At 35.0% G+C, this 21,106-nt stretch overlaps 1 protein-coding gene across 1 annotated transcript in view; it reads left to right on the top strand.

The window, feature by feature from the left end:
- The window catches only part of CTTNBP2 (cortactin binding protein 2), a gene marked incomplete at both ends in the record, with an annotated part of 86,328 nt that overhangs the window by 46,004 nt on the left and 19,218 nt on the right, over nucleotides 1–21,106 (top strand). Inside the window, 10 exons of the mRNA XM_080635781.1 lie at nucleotides 575–778; nucleotides 6,190–6,289; nucleotides 9,680–9,830; nucleotides 10,999–11,253; nucleotides 14,223–14,340; nucleotides 16,775–17,050; nucleotides 17,853–17,948; nucleotides 18,366–18,445; nucleotides 19,520–19,606; nucleotides 19,690–19,789. Of these exons, the coding sequence (XP_080491907.1) occupies nucleotides 575–778; nucleotides 6,190–6,289; nucleotides 9,680–9,830; nucleotides 10,999–11,253; nucleotides 14,223–14,340; nucleotides 16,775–17,050; nucleotides 17,853–17,948; nucleotides 18,366–18,445; nucleotides 19,520–19,606; nucleotides 19,690–19,789 (1,467 nt within the window). The remainder of the gene's footprint in view (nucleotides 1–574; nucleotides 779–6,189; nucleotides 6,290–9,679; nucleotides 9,831–10,998; nucleotides 11,254–14,222; nucleotides 14,341–16,774; nucleotides 17,051–17,852; nucleotides 17,949–18,365; nucleotides 18,446–19,519; nucleotides 19,607–19,689; nucleotides 19,790–21,106) is intronic.

Genomic DNA, 21,106 nt, shown 5'->3' with positions numbered 1-21,106 from the left:
TGTAAATGATGCCTACATTTTTTTTTCAAACTTATTAGAAGTTGCTTACAATTACTAAGGGCTCTCTGTGCAGTTTATCTGTATAACTGCAGGTGAGATATAAATACTGAGGTTTGCACTGAGACTGTAAAGGAGGATGAAATTTCATATGCAAATAATTTCATATGAAAATATATGAAAATAAATGTTTTGGAAACCTTTCTTTAGATACTTTAGAAAACCTTCCCAACATATCAGCAAGTCAGTTAAAATTTGTATTAAAATTCTGTAGTTTCTGAATTTTAATAATATAAATTTTTTTGAGACATCCAGCTACTGCTGCAGTTCATAACAGGTTTCACATTAACCTTTTGTAATGATATCCTGTTCATTTGCATGAACAACTGTCACCCCTGTACATAGTTTTTATTCTTCAGGATACCTTCTAATGTATAGACAAAGCGTCATCACAAAACTTGTGCTAAGCTAACAAATCCTGTCATTTTGAAGATCCTTGTTTAATTTTTAAAAAAACACAGAAAATGCAGAGCTTTATTGATGTCTTCCATCTAACTTCTGTTGCTTTAACTCACAGGCTGGTCTTCCTCCCTAACCCCTTTGTTAACAAGTGGTGGTCCTGTCCCCCTGGGTGGCAGGCCCACCCTTCTTCACCAAGCTGCTGCCCAGGGAAATGTCACTTTATTATCAATGCTGCTTAATGAAGAAGGACTGGACATTAATTACTCTTGTGAAGATGGCTATTCTGCCTTGTATTCTGCTGCTACGAATGGACATACAGGTAAGTGATAATAAGTTTTGTTACAGCATTCATGTGAAATAGTGAAAGCATATTTATTTCATGAGGTTTTAATAATCAGGTCAAATGTGTGTTTGTTTTAAAAATGTGACATTGAAATTGAGCTACATAAGATTATATGACAAAAAAAATCATAATACGTGTATTAACAATGCTTCTGGAGGCAGAATTTTGTAACACAGAAAGCATTATTGCTAGTGGTAACATTCTGCAGGGTAATTCTCCACTCCTTTCCCGTAAAGAGCCACCAGATATCATCACCTCATGTTCTGTATCAAACTAAAGATCTTTTAGATTTCTACATGGAATAAGCAGGAAAGAGTAGGTCATCACCAGGTTTTTGATCTTCTGCAGCAGTGGTGAAAATGATGGAGTAGTGTGTTACTTGAGAAATAAAATGGACCATCTTATTTTTGAAATAGATCAAACAGCCTTGGTTTGTTCTCACAGCTCTACTGGGATAACATTTTTCTTTCCTCACTACTCCAATCCTCCATCTTGATGAGGTATGATATTTGAACCTTTCAACAGTCAGTCTTCGTATTTTATGAATATATTTATGAAATGAGGCAAATATGTTAGTAACAGATACAAATTTCATGGATACAAATGCCAGGTGATAATTTTAGACTCGTAAGGCTCTCGAACAGCATCTTTTTTTAAAATTCCAGCACACATTACTGTAGTTTTTTCTACATATGTATAAATCTTCTAGACTCTTACATTGCAAATAATACCATTATGCTGGTTTGGACATTAAAGTTTAAATCCACCAACACCAATGACAAAAACAAAATCCATCTATTTTTAGTAAGGTCAAGATTTTATTTCATAGTAGAAGGTGGAACATATGCCTTTAATGCTGCTGCTTTCAAGAGTATTTTGTGGTTTTATTTAACAATATATTTGTTGGTGACACAATTAGAAAACCTCAATTCAGTGTTCAAAGTAGTATTTAGAGAGATTATTCCATTTATTGTTCTCAAGTATTTTAAAAATAAGTAAAATTAGGATCCAAAATCCATAGCTAGGGAGATAGTATACATTTTTCTGACATGTTCAGGGTTAATTTTACTACCAGACATAGGGCTAGAAGTGATTTTCCCTTTATTTGGAATGGTATATTTTGACTTTGCTTGCTAGGTGCTATGGTTTACTTCGTAGGAACATCTGGACCTTTTCATCTGACAGATTCTTTCCTGTTGCCAAGACCTCTAAAGTATTTTAAAAGTTCTTTATTTTTATCTTATTTTATTATTTGGCACTTTTTTTTTCAACTTTTTATCTTCAGTATTAAATCCAAATTTATTATATTGTATGGATTTATTTCCCCACCACCTCCACTGAATTGATGTTCTGTGGATTATGCTAGGGTTACATCCATTTCTCATTGCTGGTGTTTGTGAGAAACTGTAACTGATCCAGCTCTTCTTTACTCATCTTGTATTCCTAACATGTTTCAAAGCAAATGCCCTGATTTTCAATTACAAGTACTAAGCAGCTCTTACTGACACCAAAGACAATTAGGTTTCCTCTTTTATTGTCAAAATTTCAAATAAGAGAAGCACTTGACAGAAGTATGAGAACACAATAATAAAAACAAACACATGCATATTCATCCTGTAGTTGTTTAGTGTCTTTTACTTTTTAAGCTAAAACATATATTACAAATATTTTAGTGTAGCTCTTCTATTTATAGTTGACAGGATGTGAAAAACACTTTGTTGTATAAATCATTACATTTTAGTAACTGAATGGACTGTATGAATTCTGAATGAGAGAATCACACAGCAGCAGTACTGGTGTCTCCTTAATGCAGTATATGAAAATTTTCAGCATTAGATGTCATATTTTTGGAGAAGGGGTTTTTGTTTTTAATATGTAATCCTTTCTATGTTACTTGCAGTTTGTTCCTAAATGCATGGATAGGTGCAGCTCTTCAAAATGCAGACTTTGAAAAACAGATTTATGTAAAAATATATAGGCTTAAGAAAGGAAGCATAGGAATAAATCTCTTATTTAGAAAAACACTTTTTAATAGCTTTTTTAACTAACCTAGTGGAAAGAAATGACACTAATGACATTTTAAGAAGGATGATGTAACTCATTGTACAGATTTTTTTCATTATGTTCAGTAGGATTTGCAATAGTAAGTTACTCTCTTTTGGCTAGCTTTATTTTTCCTTAGAATCATAGAATCATTTAGGTTGGAAAATACCCTTAAGATCATCGAGTCCAGCTGTAAGACTGAGCACGTAATTTTACCCTGGTGGGTGATCACACCACGATTTAATTTATTGAGAATAATTTCACCCTGGAGTTAGTGACTGAATAGATGCGCAGGATTCCAGGACCTCTTGTTTTTACTAAGTCAAAGAGCCAGATTTTCTGATTTCTCCTGGGAAATAGTTGGCCAGAAGAAAAAAGTAGCTCTGCACTTGTTAAAAGCCAGCATAGTGAGTACTTCCCTTCAGAAACAAACACCGTGTTGCAGAGAGTCTGAGAAGAGTGGAAAGCCAATGATTGCCACACATTTTTAGTGAAGAAATGCAGGATTTGAGATGTGTAGATAGCTAGAGAATGGTAGAGCACATTGTAACCAGCATGGTGGCAGCAACTGTTACGTGCTCTCAGCCCAGTCTGTAGAGAAAATAGAGTCACACAAGAGAACACTCAAATTTTCTTTCCTAATCTATCCTATTTGCAAAATGTGTAGCCTTCCTGTTCAGAAACAGTTGCCTTTTGAGAGCTGCAGCTGAGGGCTGTTCCAGCACTTGAAGCTCTTAACAGCTGCTTTATTTCCTGCACACACTGTTCCCAAATCTGTAGGTCTGAGAGAGGGAGCTTCACCCTAAAAGCATACACCAAACACTTCTTCTGTGTTTGAGTGGACATGAGGAAGCTGTTAATTTTATGATTTAACCACTAGATTGGGATAGCTGAACAGATTGTTTTGTCAGGCCATCTTGGTTTGATCCATTAACAAAGCAGGAGCCACTTCAGACTATTACACACTTGATAACATGTACAGTAGTTCACTTAGCTAATATACCTGTATATCTGTATTGTGTTGCCAGTCTTGACCGTTCTGTGCCACACACAAGGAGGTTAAGGAGGATAGAATAAAATAAGAGTTCATGAGTCTGAGAAATGTGAACAGAATAATAATAATATCCTTTGGATGCAGCTGTGTTAATCATATGCATTTATGGTATAATTGATTCTCTTCTATCCTGAGTATTTGGAGGCTGTGGCACCCTCATTGATAGGAAAAACTGGAATGATGTGGGAAGTAGAAAGGAATGAGGTGCAGAGACATACAGCTACATGGAGTCAGCTCTGCCAAGCCACTGGATGTATCTGCATGGTGTTTGCCAGCACTCTGGAAGAACTAACTACCCAGCTGTGGTGGAAAGCAGTAAAGTTGCCAGGTGTTTGTGTTAATATGCTTCCATGTTTTGTTTTTGCTCTGACCAAAACCTTAAACTGAGTGACAACATCAGTGTCTGTCTTGTGCCCGCCCTTCTGCTCAGTCATCTCCACTGCTTGTTACTCTGTGGCAGATGGCAGTGAACTGGCTTTAATAAACCTGGACTTACTCAAGTCACACTTCTCCAAATCCCAATCCAAAATCCATCCAGAGGACCCAGGCTTCTTGGAGATTATTGTTCTCTGACTTGATATGCCACCAGAAAAGTCTTGCGTAGAGCTTATTAGCACACATGGTATACTCTATGAAAGTAGCTGTATTTCCTCATGCTTGCACCTGCCTCTAAGAATAAACAGCCCTTTTCAATGACCTTCATCAGAAACAGTATTTTCACATAGATAAGCTACAACCTAAATGATCTGCCAGTCAATAATTGTGAGTTAACCGTACCAATCTAAAAAGGTGGTCTTGTTCTGTGTATTCTTCCTAGCTTTTGCATGGCAAACATATGCTTTATGAAGAAACTAATATTTGGCTAATTCTAGCCAAATATGTGGAACTGCTAGAAGAAAATGTTTTCAACCTCCTTCATAAACTTCAAAGGTATTTTAGAATGCCAAGCAGGAATCTGTATTTTCGAGTTAATTGTTTAGTGTAAGACTGGGACTGACGATGGAGAGAGGAAAAAAACCCATGTTGTGGTTAGCAGAGTATTTTTTCTGTTACAGAATAATTGAAAATATGATTTGATTTTAATCGGTATTATCTTACAAGTGGCAAGTTAGGAAATACTAGGTAAGTTTGTTAATTGAGAGCTTCTTTATTACTTTAAAAAGAAGTCCTGGTAGCTTATCCTGACAATCAACTTTTTTTTTCTTAAAAAAAGAAAAAAGTCATGTCAGATCAGATTACTTATTTAAGAATGTAAGAATCTTAATTTACAAGAATTCACAGAGGTTTAAAATTTATTCCTTAATGTTAAATATTTATTTAATCAACTCCACAACATCTGTATTAATATTTGGAAGATTTGTAACAGGAGTAAATGCATTCAGGAAATAGTTTGGCTTAGTCAGATTTTTAAGTAACTCTGCATACATTTTTCTGCTATCTAGAGATAAGCTTCACAAGCAAAGCTTGGCTTCAGGACCTCAGTGCTGGAACAGAGCACATTAGCTTGCTCAGAAATCAGGCCAGGAGTTTATAATTGGTGTTCTAGTGGAGCTTATTTTCAAAGTCGTAGTTTCAACTACAGAAGACTTGTTTTATTTTGGTCTAGAACCAATATCAAGAATATAGAGCAGATTAAGTGTTTTCTTCAGACTTAATTGCATCAAATGATGTTCCAATTTATGGATGGAAAGCAGTTTAATTACTGTGTAATTAATTATCTTAACTTGGCTTTAGGATGGTGGAATGAGGCTGGTGCTATTTTTAGCATGTTGTTTTGGAAATCTATGAATGGGAACAGTTGGGGGAAGGTTTGAGTTTGTCAGCTTGTCTTATTTGTCATTGCAATCCCAAGTCACTGTGTCCTCAAACACGATTGGCCAGCGTGTTGCTTAACTTACGTGTAGCTTGTGTGCATCTCCCCTGTGGCTGTCATATTCGGGCTGTGTCATGTGACTGCCAAAGGGACTGTGCTGCCTTTAGGGGCTGCTGGATAACTCAAATCCCCACTTCGGAGGTAAATTGGGTAACACTGTGGGAGCTGCCAGCAATGGGCGCATATTTGGACCCCAGTAGAACCCAGCCCTAGCCCCTTTTGCAAAAGTGTGGTGATGCCCCCAGGGAGTCAATTCTCAGCTCTCTCCTGCAAACTATTCCAGAGCTTTTACTTGGGTTCGCTAAGGTATGTGATGTATAGTCAAAAAGATTTGCTGCTGTTGCCCCTTGAGCAGTTTCTGATAGTTTTAACCACTTGTTTTTGATGCATCAGTCTATGTTTCTGCTCAATTTATAGATTGTGTGAGATTGCTGCTGACTGCAGAAGCACAAGTTGATGCTGCTGATAAAAATGGCTTTACACCCTTGTGTTCAGCAGTTGCTCAGGGACATGTCAAGTAAGTGAAGTCTTAAGGTTTTGCCTGTCAGCTATTACTCATTTTTATATTCTCTTTACATTATATTATATGTTTTTTTCATTACATTACTGTTGCATTCTCAGGTAATTGTGTATTTAACTATAATTTACTGAAAATATCTACTGAAACTCGAATTTAAGTGCCATTCTGGTTTTAATATGTTTCATTTGGTTTGTTTCCAATTGTAGCTCTTCAGGTTGCTGAACATGTTTTCTTAGCAACCACAATATGATACTGGTCTACATGGGTGTCATACTTTTGAATTTCTTATTTTTCTTTATCAGCCATAATGCAGGATAAACAGAGGAAGAAGGAAATAAATTATTTTGTGCTGATTGTTTTGAAGCATAGAGAACTGTGAATATCATATTCAGAGACAAAAGAACATTGATCTAAGTGTTCTCCTGAGTGACAAAGAATCAAATGCTTTCAACAACAAAACAGGTTTTTTAAGGTTTAAGGGTTGGTTTTTTTTGTATCAGTAACTTTGAAAGCCTGAAAATTATGTATGAGCCAAAGAGTATTTCTAAGAACATTCTTCAAAATGTAGTTACAATAATTTCCTTTAATTTTTTTGAGGCTAATTTTACAGATTGGTGTTTTATGACAGCATGATTAGAAGATTCTGTTTTCTTTTTTCTACTGAGAAACAATATTCAACAATTTATACAGATGATTGTTTTTTCCCTCCCTTTCCCTCTCTTCATCAGAGGGGCTGAAGGCTGATGCATTTCTGCTCTTCAGCTTTACTGTCTTATCATAGAATCATAGGAAATAGAACTGAAAGTTGGAAGCAACCATTAGGTAATCTCTTTCAGAGCATCCTTGTCCAGATAAAACCATTTTACAAATGCAAGTCTTAGACAGCATGGCTAGGAATCTTTATTACATACTTTACCTTTGGTTTATGTATCTTTGATTACACTTATCTTTCAGGTTTTTATTCTTTTAATGATGCATTTTACTATTTTTAAGGATTTTACTCTGATATAGTAACATGTAGGGATCCAAGTCTTTGAGTGCTATACTGTAATAGGCCCTGACCCAACAGTGAGGAAGAGTGGCATCCCTGTCCTCCTCATGATCTTCCATGAGTGTATAAGGATTGTCAGAGTTTCTTGCCAATTCTTGGAGGACTTTAAGCTCATTAACTAATGGACGTCTTTTACTGGAATTTTTAATCCAGAGGTAGGAGATTCTTAATAGCACATTCTGAGCACAGAAATACAAATCTCATTAAATGTCTCAGTGTTTCACGTAAAATCTGTAAAAATTACATGTGACTTCACAAGACAAACCAAAAAATACACTCTTCAAGTTTTCTTACTAAACTAAATATCTTAGATGCTGTTTAAGTAGGAAGCTATTTATTTCTCTCTTACCCTCACAACACTTTGCTGTATATCATCTGCTGTGTTATGATATCACAGACTTTATATTCTTTTTCCTTTAGAGTTACGTGAGAGTATGATATCTCTGAATGCTTTCCTTGCTTTTGCTTTTTCTAGATTCCAAACGTGAATCAAATTGTAAAAGTGAGCATGGAATAATAGGACCAGCCAAAAATATCAGAGATACTAAGAATGCTTCAAGCTGTTTGATTGGTTGATCACTTTAAAGTCCTGGCTCAGCAAAAAATCAGTAATAGGCAGAATTTGGGGCAATGGTATTATCTCTCCTCTTTCAAATGTTGTGTTGCATAGTCCATGTTACTTGTACTGCAGCACTAAGAATCTGGAGTTAATAACAGCACTAAACTACTATCAATTACACATTACTTGCCTGTGATAGATTTGCTAGCCAGTCCCCTGTGACATGTTCATTAACCTTATTCCTGAACTGAGACAATACAGTTGTTCCAGCCCTAGTTACGTACTCAGAAAAAAAAAATAAATAGTTTTTTGAGGCTGTTCAGTAACATCACCGATTCAGAAAATGCTTTCAGGAAAAACTTTCAAAATCATTTCCCATGTGGTCCATGCCAGGCTGACTTTACCTGCTCTTCAGGTGGAAAGTCCATGTAGCATTTCCAGAATCATTTAATACAATGCAAAATAACAAATCAGATATTTTTATATAGCAGACTTAAAACTCAATCTGAAATGCTTTATGGAGGTGTCTTGTTACGAGCCCATTTTAAGATGACCTTTGTGACTATATGGTTAGGATACATGTTCAATATTGCTAAGGGAGAACATTACTTATATTTGTGGATTTTCTGTTCATTTAAGCATTTTCAGAAAGCACAGCTACGTAATCCATATTAATTTTATATGGTTTGCTCTTTTCTAAAATTGTGCATTTTGTCTTGAACTTGATCGATTTTTTTCTAACAAAAACTTGAAAGAGATTTTTAAAAAAAATAGTTGTTTTTTGTTGTGGTTTTTTTGTTTATTTTAAATCTGTCATTTCTTATATACATACATTCTTACATATGTTTTACATTATTTTCAATAGTTTGTCATCTTCTTTGTTATAGTATGGTCTCCTCTCCAGTAGTTAGTTGGCATTGCATTAATTGCTTTGAGGCTTTATTGTTGATATCATTCTATTCATGGACTGATAAATATTCACCCGGAGATGGGGAATTAACTTTGTTTATAGCCCTTGTTTGAGCTGCAGGAGGACTAGACTGGCAGTAAGATTTTTCTGAAGTCTTGAGAGTTGTTGAAAATCTGGATTTGGGAAGGGAAAGGGAGCCAACCCTGGCACAAGAACTGGGAAAAAAATGACTTACTGCTACAGGGTTGTGAGGAAGCATGGGATCTTGGATCCAGTACCACACACCCTAAGCCATCCTTCAGGAGTAGCTTCCGTTCAGGGATGTGAATGATAGATAGTGCCATTGCTGTTTTGCTGTCCCCACCAAGGTACTCTTCGAGGCAAGTTGCCCTTTTGTTGGTATCTAAAGCTAGTCTTTTTTTTTTTTTTCTCTTTTTTTCCACTTCTTTTAAAAAGTATTTTAAATATCAGTATTAAATCAGATTTTAAATATCAGCCAGAAAAAAAAATTACTTTTTTTTTTTCTGAGTTGAAGGTTTTTCTGAAGAAGCTGTCATCAGATTTTAGTAGCCTTGTGAAATTAAATGGTTTACATTCACATACTTTGAATTCATCTACAGTAGTTTAAGATTCAAATAGTCTAAGACATGGTATTCTATGAGGATTTATGGATGTAAAGTAATCTGATTTTCTGTCTGTATACTTACATATAAAATTGTACCTTATACTTGTGTATACATGATGGATAAAATTATGGGTAGATCTGTAAAATCAGTACTTTATTAAAAATATTTAAATGTTGTAAGTTATTAAGAGGTCTTGGATGTCAAATATAAGATCATTTTACTACCTTACTGTTTGCTCTAGGTGTGCAGAATTATTAATTATGTATCAGGCTGATATTAACCATGCTGCTGAAAGAGGACAGACACCTTTGTACCTGGCCTGTAAAAACGGAAATAATGATTGTATTAAGCTATTGTTGGAAGGTGGAGCAGATCGAACAGTAAAAACCAGTGTAAGTTGAAATAGTTCGTAAAGTTAAAGTACCTTGTATAGTACTGAATATCTGCAAACAACTAGGAAATATTTACATTAAAATATTTATTTAAAGGGTGGTTTTTTTTAAAGGTGGAATGAACAATATAATTTGAAATTAGTATTTTCTTCTTTTCATCATACTTCTTGGGGTTTTTGAAGCTGTGTGTTGTCTAAAATCTTGTAAATTATGTGACTTACATATAATTTTACATATTTCAGATTCCACCTGCATTTTGCGCTGGGTTTGCAAAACAGAACTCCTTTATTTTGACTTATTTTTAAGGTGGAGAAGTGGAGATATGGATTATGCTTCCACCTTTTATGTTAGAGTGCTTTATTGTTGTCTTTGAGGGGACCTCCACCCCCAAATTTGTCAGCCAGGATTGTAAAGTCTGATATATCACAGGTGACCAAAGCCAATGTATCTGTAGAGGAAAAAAAGAAGGACTGTCTCAAAACTAACATGTAGGTATTGCCTTTTTTGGGTGCTTTCCTGAAGTTTTTCTTAAGACTTGATGAAAACATGACAATAAATGGGAGATACAGGCTGTGCAGAAACAGTACAAAGAGTATTAGCTTCACAATACGTTCTACTCCTCTAATACACAGATATATTTTTTTTTTTTATTTGGAAAGTAAATATATTTTGTTTGAAACAAGAGGAAGTTATGATGGCAAAAGCATGAAAATATCAGACTGATAAGTTGATTAATGCAGTATGAAACAGATTATTGTTAGAATTGTGTTAGTTTGATGCATGATAAGGAAACAGTTTATTAACAGCATGTAAGTCCTATATCACTTAGACTCCGTTAGTTTGATGCATGATAAGGAAACAGTTTATTAACAGCATGTAAGTCCTATATCACTTAGACTCCACTGAAAATTTTGAAGTCTTTATCTCTTGGACTGTTCTTGGAGAAAGCTGTAAAATTTCATTTCTGCTACATTTTATCCCCTCTTTTTCTTCCAACCCAAATATACACAAGCAACTCTATTTTCCCAAAGGATTATTATGTCACTCTTGCTTATCTTTTTAATTTCCAAACATTGCCTTCCATTCAGATTCATTGCTAATACAAGTTCTGCAAACATTTTTATATGTGTTTGGTGGGAGTGTGCTTTTTTTGCTTTTGTTTTTGCAGGATGGTTGGTCACCAATTCACGCAGCAGTGGATTCTGGTAATGTTGACAGTCTCAAGCTCCTTATGTACTATAGCAAGCCAGACAATGGGAACTCTTTGACTGATCCAGAGCCTAATTTAGACTACTTTGAGTTATACAAGAGAGAAGACAACTACAGCACTAGAGTAAAGCCTGTTATTTCTGCAGATCTCATCAACCATGCTGACAAAGAGGGTTGGACTGCTGCCCACATAGCAGCATCAAAAGGCTTTAAGGTCAGTCTGTTTGAACAAGTTACTGTAACCTGATAGAATTTAGGCAAGATAAGTCCTTTTTTTATTTTTAAAGTACTGAAACTTACATGTCAAATCTAAGTTTGTTATCTAGTTTGTTGTCATACTTAATTTAACAGAGATAGTGAGATACTTCTCACTGGAAAATTTATCCTAGAAGCTAGGTGCCAAATGAAGTGAATTGTCATATTTAAATGCCTGTTTATTTGGGACAACAACAGAAAGAGAGAACATGATTACTTGGATTCGTATTTTCAAAGTTAAGGTGAGGTGAATCCACCCTAAATGCCAATTCGTTTGCTGTTGTGCACTTCTAGATATTAGATGGACATTGTTTCCAGATACCATTAAGGATGATTTAACTATGAACAGTTTTCCCTGAAGAAAGGAGGGGAGAGTAAGAGAGATGAGAATCAGATTTGTGCAGTAATACATTGTTTAATTTGTTTTTCTAGGCAGCCTTTTTAGCAGGCAGTGAATAAGTTTTTCAAATGTTGGGATAAATGATAACGTGGAAAATAACGTGACATGTCTTACTGATGATAAACAGGAAGATTTCTGGAAATTATTACTTGAAAGATTTGACATCAGAAACTTTACATTTCCAGCACTGTTTAAAGGATTTTTTTTTTTTTTTTTTTTTAATGGTGTCTATCAGTCAGATCATACTGTGAAACTTTAACCAAGGGAGAAAATAGAGAATGCTAAACACAGAAGAGAGTGATTTTTTGGTAAATATAGTCCAAGACTTTGAAAGTCAGCTTATGATTACATGCCTAGTTAAATAGTGACCACTATGTTTGTTTTCTTCCTGATAAATATACTATGATAAATTCAAAATAGGCACAGATTTAAGATTCAGTTTAGTAAATTACAGTTTTTAGGAACCAGCCACTGCTTACTCCACATTTTGCATTACATGAAGTGCCAATGTTCCATTAGGCAGGTACAGACTCTTATTTCAGTTTCCGCTCTTCTGAATTTAGATGGTTTTTCAGGTATTGTTATAGTCTGCAAATAGCTAAATAGTGTGCAATATGGTCATTCTTTCTGCAATAATATGAAACTCAGGAACTTGGAAGCTGGGTTTAATTTGCTGCCTGAAAGAGGCTTTGGCTAGGTGTTCTCTCTCAAGGCTGTGACAACAAAAGTCTTCGCATAGACTTTTAATTAATAACTTGTGATTTTGAGTTTTTGAACACATTCCTAATCTCCGTTAGGGGTTGAGGGTATTCTCTTAGGTGATGAGGGCAATATATAGCTGGCAGTCAGATTCCTGGTTTTGATGTTGCAGAGACTTTCTACAGTTGTATTTGAATGCATTTATTGACTTGAGAGAGGTTTCCGATATTAAGAAGCTGAAGAAAGCTTAATAGCCATCTTCAAGTACTGTTAACACTTCCACTCCATTTTCTAATCCTTTATCTACATTGCATGTCGTTCATGACACTATATGATAGTTGCATATAAACAGCACTGGCACGTGCAGCCTTTTCTTTGAGATTGGTAGTTGCCATTCTTTACAGATGAATTATGCTAGGCCGTATTAGCTGCTAGTCTTCCACTTCTTTATTCTCTCTCTACTTCCCACTTTTAGCTTCACAGTTCAGTTCTCTGCCTTCTGCTGGCTTTGCCATTCATTGCACCCTTTTGAGAGACAGAATTAACTTACCAACCTGGCAAGAAAATGGCAGTTTTCTTTTTGGTAAAGTTAGTGAGCTAACTGGTTTTTGTTTTGTTTTAAAAAGAAGTTCTTACAAGTGCTGGAACAGCAATCTGGTAAAATTTAATCTTCACATAGAAATATAGCTTGAATGACTGTTACGTTTGTGAAAGGTGTCAGAGTATCAGATATACTGACAAAAATCTTTCTGTTAGAACAGGTACAAAATAAGTAACAGCAGCCAAACCTGCAGCAAGTATTAACTAGTATAATTTCTGATGGTGTCTTTTTTTGATATGGATATCTGTCCTTGAAAGGCATGTCTGAGAATGACAAAGCTTTCATGAAGGCCACCTGTGTTGTTGCTGAATGGATGATCATTAGAAATCAGTGTCTTCTGAGCACTGATCAATCAATAATTGAATGTAGTTTTGAAAGGGTCATGTCCTTTCCTTTCCTCCTTCCCTCTTTTTCCCCTCTCCCTCCCCCACCTAGTTTGGAAGGATCTATATAATTAATGTTTTCTTCATGTAATAGTATGATTGTACCAATCTGTATTTATCTGCTACTAGCGTGTTTCTAATAAACTGTAATAATTTTTTGCTTTTGTGAAGCATATGACTTCTTTTGGAGTCCTTGAATTTTAAGAGGGCATCATGTTGTTGGCATGCACAAAGTGTTTGTGTTCTGACTTTAATAAAAGGTTTACCTGCCAAAGAAGAGGCTTGCAAAGTTTTTTTAAGATTATTGTTTTTCTTTTGCTGTATCCCACTCAGATGTCAGGCATGATGGAGACTCCTGTTTGGTGAATCACAAAGTGAAAACTGGTTTTATGGGTTGTTGCCATCTGAGCAGATTCCTTAATTAGTCTGCATTAAGCTTTAGAATTGCTTTTAATGTTGCTTGAATATTGAGGCCAAGATGTTCAAAATAAGATGCATAGTTGGGCTTTTATTTCTTTATGTGAATACCTGAACTAGTGGCCAGGTGTTAAGAACTTCTCAGTTCAACTCAGCACATGATGTTTGGAGACTCTAAAAGCCTGGCTGTGTACATTCTGCTTTTTCAAAATCTTGGTTTGAGACTTTCAAGTCTGTCTGCCTTAAAATGTTTTTACTCCTGGCTTTCAAGTCTGTGAGGAACATCATCTGGACACTCAGAAACTCTACTGCTGGCCATCTTTGGAAATGCGTGTGTAAGAATTTCAGTTAGGAATCTAACTGCATATTGGTAGAACTTTATAATGCAGCAAATGGACAAGTCAGTAATACAGTTCTTACCTTTGCAGAACTGTCTAGAAATTCTTTGCAGCCATGGTGGACTAGAGGCTGAGAGAAAAGATAAGTGTAATCGAACATTGCATGATGTTGCTACTGATGATTGCAAACATCTCCTAGAAAACTTAAGTAAGTAAATGCTATCAACATGACATAAAAAATCTTTTTAGTAAACAGCTTGTGGGACAAAAAAAGAGAAATTTGAAAAGGGTAGATTGTCACTTTTTTGGCACCACAAAATTAAAGTTTTCTTAACCTGGCAAGTTTCTATTCTCCAAATTATGAAAAAGAATATGATAAAATTCTGTTGGAGGTTACTAAATGACTTATTTCCTTGTTTTTAAACCGTTTGAAAAGATGTTATATATTATACATGTGCAAACATCCATAATCTCTAAAATTTCTGTATTTAATATTAGTAACTACTTTTTCCAAAGCTATTATCCCCTTCTTATTTTTTCTTCAAATTCTTGCAGAAAAAAAAAAACCAAACCAATGCTTTGTTGCAGATAGCTGTCAAATTTGCTCAGGTTAAAACAATCACCTAGTTTCATCTGAATTTCTTCTTAAAGCATAATTTTATTTGTCACTTCTTTACTGTTCAGGGGATTCTTTGTTCTAGTCTTCAAAAAAAAGTCTTGGGGACAACATCAGACAATGTCCTTTTTCCAACATCAGTAACTTCTTTCAGGAGATTGTTCTTCTGTTGGAACCTGTCATTGTCTACCTTCTCCATAAGTTTTCTCAAAATTCGGCAGAGCAGGATGACCTCTATATTTCTTGAGTTAGAACTTTGTCCATCCACACATTTTGTGTTTGCTCTGTATAGTCAAAAGTATTGGTTTTGTAGATTCGTATGCTTTGTATTTAATCACTTTTTTTGTGTTTGTGTTATGGGATATAGGGCTGTGGGTAGTCAAGTACACGGATTATTACAAATTAAGGAGGCTTTCTGCATGCTGCTTCTGCTTTTCCTCTTCAGCTATTATAATATTTGGCTTCTTACCATTTTATTGTAGGTGTAGAGGGGAACACAACTCACTTTCTATTAGAAACTCCTATGTGGTCTATTTCTTTATCAGACTGAAGCCAATTTCTGATGTTTGAAGCTATAGTGTGTTAAATTGATGCTGGTATTATTTTCATCAGTCTTAATACCCTGGTGCTGTGGTCAGGCTTATCATGAATCCAACTTCTTTTATCAGGTCAGAACCTTTGGACTCAATTTCTCTTCTCTCATTTGTTAAGCCTGTAGTTAACATCAGTGCCACCATGATTAGCTTTTTTGCCCCAAGAAGATTTGATCTGTGGAAGCTTGGAAACACCACTTTTATCTGTGTATACTCCTCAGTAAGCCAAGACTGAATTTTGGATAACTGTGTGTGTACCATCCTCTACCTTCCTCACAACCCAGTAAGGTTTCCATTGTAAGGAATTACGTGCATGTAGGACAGGGGAATGTGCTCCAACAAATCTGAAAGACAGAGCGGGGAGGGCCAAGTTTGCCCACTGTGCCACAGAGGACCCATACAGTGAAATTCAGGCATACACTGCTCCTCTGTCCTAGGGGCCCATTTCCTTGTGAAGAAGTCAATGTATTTCCTATAGCCGTAGCTCATTTCCCCGAGATCCAGCTCTCAGAAGGGCAAGCCTTTGATACATTCCTCACAGTCCCACATCCAAAAGGGTGCCTTTGAGTACTTTTCCCTATGGTAGGCTAGTGGGTTTAAACCAGAGCTTTTCTGACATCAGAAATGCTTCATTGGTTTGTATCAGCAGAAGACTTGACTTCTGAACTCAAAAGCAAAACTCATGTTGCAAGATTTCAGAATGAGCTGATAACTTTTTGTGATGCACTTATTTTTAATATTGGAAAATTTCTGAAAGGTATTGTTTTGGCATTAAAGTTAGAAGATAGTTTCATTTTCACTTTTAGTCATCTAAATGATTCAGACTGCTGCTTCTGTTGAGTTGTGTTCCATTTTTCAAAAAGCAAGATTTAAGAAAACTTTTTTTTTCCCCTAGAATGTGCATGTAAATGTTGTACTTTTTTAAAAATATTTTGTCAATTTATCTTATTGCAAATCAAATATACACTTCCAAGTGAATTTTCTGTCTTAGCTCTTAGCTTTTTATTTAAAGACATTTGGCTCAGCTGTTTTCCACTTGTGCACCAGTGCCAGTAAATTCCTTTCTGCATTGATAATAAAAATGTGCACAACCACAATAAACTGAATCATTCAGACTACCTGCCATATGTCTTTATTTATAATAAAGAAATTAGTCTGTAAAAGGGAAATAAAAGATTAAGTTATGTCTTGCTTCCTGTTGAAGCATATTACTGATTTTTTGTAATGTAAAAAAAGATGGATACCTCTATTTGTTTGTCATCACTGCTCTGATTCTATGGTGATGATCTGTGCTGCTCTTTAGCATTTGCTTTTCTGTAGAAGGAGTTATTTTGTAGCTTTTATTTGCAATATTAGATGCTATTGGTCTTTAATAGTAGGATTTTTTTTTTTCTAATTGAGTTTTACATTCTTGGTTTTTTGTTTTTCAACAGATGCTCTTAATGTACCTGTAAGGATTTCAGTCAGTGGCATTGAACCAGGCCGTTGTGGTACAGAAGAATTTGATACAGAAAACACAATATGTGCTTTAAATATCCGCAAACAGACATCATGGGATGATTTTTCAAAGGCAGTGAGTCAGGCAGTGACAAACCATTTCCAAGTAATTGCTTCTGATGGATGGAGGAGCCTAGATGACCTGTCATTCAGCAGTGCTGCAGAATCCAACATTGGCCTCAGTGCAAGCAGTATATTATCTGTCAAACTAGGTATCAATATTGGTATAATAAGAAAAACAAAAATTGGGGGTTTTCTTGAATTTGTGAAATCTTGTAAGTAAGATAAAAATATCTTTAGATTTCTGGGTGTTTTAAAGCTTAGACTAAGAAAGACCAATACTAGCTATGAAACTTTGAACAGTGCTGGCATGAAATCATTCTTTACTTTTAATTGTGTCTGATACAATTCATTAAGCACTTTAGTATCACCTTGGGTACCATGAGACCCTATGTTAGCTCATCCTTTACTCAATTTAGAAGTCCAGAAGAGAGATCTGTATTACAAGTGAAACAAAGCAATTCAAAGCAAAGCCCACACTACGTCTTTACAGTACATGCAGGATGTACAGTAAATCCAGACTGTAAATCTTCAGCATAGGTAGAACAGAACTACTTGTGCTTTATTTAACTTCACTTATCAAGGTAAAACAGACAAATCTTTAAAATAATGAAAAATTAGCCAAAATGTGGTAGTAATAGTAATAGTTGCATAGGATTCTGAAAATTCATGTGCTTCATCTTAAATCCTCTTCCCCCCTCTACCTATCACCCTAAAAAAAACCCTGTTCATATTAAACTGGGCAAATAATCTTATTTTACTTTAATTTGCATGTAAAGATATAAAGATAGGCTAACTATTAGACTCAGTTGGCAGAAAACATTATTATCCTCAGTCGTATCAAATAATAGTATGATTTAGTGCATGGAACTCTTTGTAAGCAAGTGAATATGCTTGAGCATAAGACACTTTATATAGATACAAGGAATATCTCTCTTTTTTTGTTTTTAACAGGAAACATTTCATGGTCAACAGGTCAGATCTTTTCCCAACCACCATGGGACTTTTTGAAGAACAACAGAGCTGAGCATATCACAGTGTTTTTGTTTGGTAATTGTCAATTAATAATTTTCAGGTTTCAATGTCAAGACACCCCATATGAAATACGTAATTTGAGAAGCGTTCACTACTGGGTTTGTTTTTCAATGTTGTTTGATCCTCTTGCTTGATCCTCAGAAATATCATGTCCAATTAATTGTTTAACTAGATTTGAAAAGGTCTACAACATTTAGAAAACATGCTGGCACATATATGCCCTATGACCTTTTTCAGTTGTGTAGTAGTGTCCGTTTTACTTATGTCATGGATGCTCATGAATCTGGGTTGCTAGATAAATCATTTTAATTTGCAGAGCCTGCAGTTTTAGGACATCACTGTAGAATACTGCATGAAAAGCATATGTATCCGTCATACATGCTTATAAACATGAGAGATTTGTAGAAGTTATTTGTATGTCTCTTTATAAAGGACCTCAAGAAGGCTGCCTAAATAGTGTGACTTACGCATCTATGATCCATCTTCAGACACTTCAGAATTATCTCCGCCTGGTAAGTGCTAGGCATTCCTCTCTCTGCACATTATTTGTACATGAAAATACTTCTATAATACCATTGACTAAAGAAGTTATCTACTCTGTGAAAGAACGTCAAGACTTCTAAAAAATGAATGGGATGAAAGCTGTTATTTTAAAGTTCCCCCTAAATCTTACCCCAATAACTTTAGTCACGTGAAGGTGTTAACTTTCTTCTTCAGATAGCTGCCATCTAATTAATTGAACTGCTTAAGAAAATGTATGAAAAGCTCTGAGATATCTTACTTCTTTCTAAAATTATTTTATTTCACTTTTTGAGGGGAAAGTAAATTAGAATAAGATTCATGTAAACAATTATTTGAGACTTGAATTTTATTACTAACTTATAGGTATCTCCTGTAACTCTTACAATTTATTTAATTCCTAAAAATGTAAGGATGATTGGATAATATGAGTTAACTTTCATAGCTCATTTGTTTTAACATTGCTAATCAAATCAGAATTAATTTTAAATTGACATAATTTCTCCTGTGTCCTTGGTTAGTATTTCATGTTGTTAGAGCAGTTATGTGCCACAGATTGCTGCTGCATTCACTGATATTGCACAATGATACGATTTTATGCTGTTACTGACTTTTTAGTGATAATTTTACAGTTAAGATAGATTAAATCATTTGAGTTCTGCAGTATTGATAACATGATCCCATTTGAATTGGAAATAAAGTCCATAGTGTAAGTCCTTAAGTTAGCAGCGAATTAATCTACTCTGATTTTAACATCATTCTGGTTTATCTATTTTAATTCAGTGATTCTGAAACTCATCCTTCCTACATGAATGTTTCAAGATTTAATGATTGTTATAATGAAAAAATACCTTTTCATGTAGTTTTACAAATAAGGATCTAAATTTCTCAATATATTTCCAAGATGTTGTATGAAAATATTGCCTATTTTGAAAATAATATAGTAAAGATTATTAACTCCAGTAGTTCAAACCAAAGAATTTTGGCTGTTAGATGCTGATTGTCTGATCTAGGTAAAAAAAAATCCAAACCTGAACTTTGAAGAATAATTTATTTTCTGTCTGTAGGTTGAACAATATCGTAATGTCATTTTCCATGGTCCAGAAGGAAGTTTGCAAGACTATATAGCATATCAGATAGCAGCCTGCGTGAAGGTATTAACACAAACATATACATTAAATTAGTTCATAAATTAGAGTTTGCACCGTTTCACCAAATCTGTAAATTTTCAACACAGCAAAAGCAAGTGGCTGCAGGATTCACATGTGAAATCGTTAAAGTTGAAGTCGATGCTGGTTTCTCTAAGGAGCAGCTTGCAGAACTGTTCATCAGCAGTGGTAAGGTTATTTCAGCAGGACTGATTTTGGTAATTTTAGGAAAGTTTTTAATGGTACAAAGTAAAGAAAAACAGTAAAATCTTTTGCATGGTAGCATGTTTTAACAGAACCCATAGTTTTCCAGGTGCTTGGAGAATAATGATAAGAGTCTAAACTGAGGTAGAAGTAAGCGTGACAGTCTAATAGGGAGCTCTGTCAAAAGTTCATGACATTTAAATAAAATGAATAGTTCTTAATATTTTTTGCTCATTTGGTTTTCCCTTTGTTTGTGAGCCTTTAAATGCTATGTGCTATGGTTCAGATCTACTGAATCAGAAATAAAGGTCTATTGTTGCCTTACTATAGCTGTTATATTTTTTAAGAAAAAGATATGAAAAGGTAAGCTATAATTATTACCTTTCTGGAAACAAAAAGCAGTGAAGGAGTTCTTTAAAAGTCAGACCACTTGCTTTTGATATATGCTTGTTTACTGGATACTTATGTGTGGATCTGAACCAAATTTTGTCACCTGAACAGACAAATTTTACTGCGTATGTGTGTTCTGACAGTTACTACAGGATGAAGTTGAATTTCTGTTGAAATAAAGAGTTTTCTCTTCATATATGTGAATAGCTACACGTAGATTAAAGTCCTGTTACTTGGGTGCTCCACAATAAAGCATTCTCAGAGTGGTCATTAGGCTGTACCCGTGTAAATTCATGATGAATGATTGGAAGAGGGGAAAAAAAGGACAATGTAGCCAAAGATGAATGACATTGAAAATGAGCAAATTAAATATAGAAGCAGAAAAATGGGGGCACATGGGTCAGTTGTGTGATACGCTTCCTTTTCTTTGGTATTGTTTAAATTAATTTTGGCTCAAATACAGTTTTGCTGTTTGCAAGCAGTTCTCAGATATGTAGCTGCTTTCATCCCTTTACAGCTTTCTTCTTTTTCTTGGGTTTTTTTTTTTTTTTTAATGAGTGTTTCGTTTGGGGGATTTTTGTTGTCAAAAATTAGCAATGTAGTTTGAATCTAACCTTGGTCGCAAGACCTCATTTTCATCAAAAAATCTGGGGGGTTTCTTTTTAGTACTATGGCCTCTTCTACAGCTCTAAGATTTTAACTTTACTTCTTATCCAATATGGTCATTCACATTAAAAATAGAAGAGATAAATGTCATTATTGCTTGGGATAACCTCGTGTTCCAGGAACTGTAACTTACATGTTTCACTGTCTGTATTGAAAGAGGCTGGGCTTTAGGCATTTGAAATGAGACCAGTTTTGATTGTACTAGTGCAGCGCCTGTGGATGCATTCTCCTATGCTGCCATGATGA

Source organism: Psittacula echo, assembly GCF_963264785.1.
Source record: "Psittacula echo genome assembly, chromosome: 1".
NCBI lineage: Eukaryota > Metazoa > Chordata > Aves > Psittaciformes > Psittacidae > Psittacula > Psittacula echo.
This window is presented reverse-complemented; position numbering and strand designations above follow the sequence as displayed.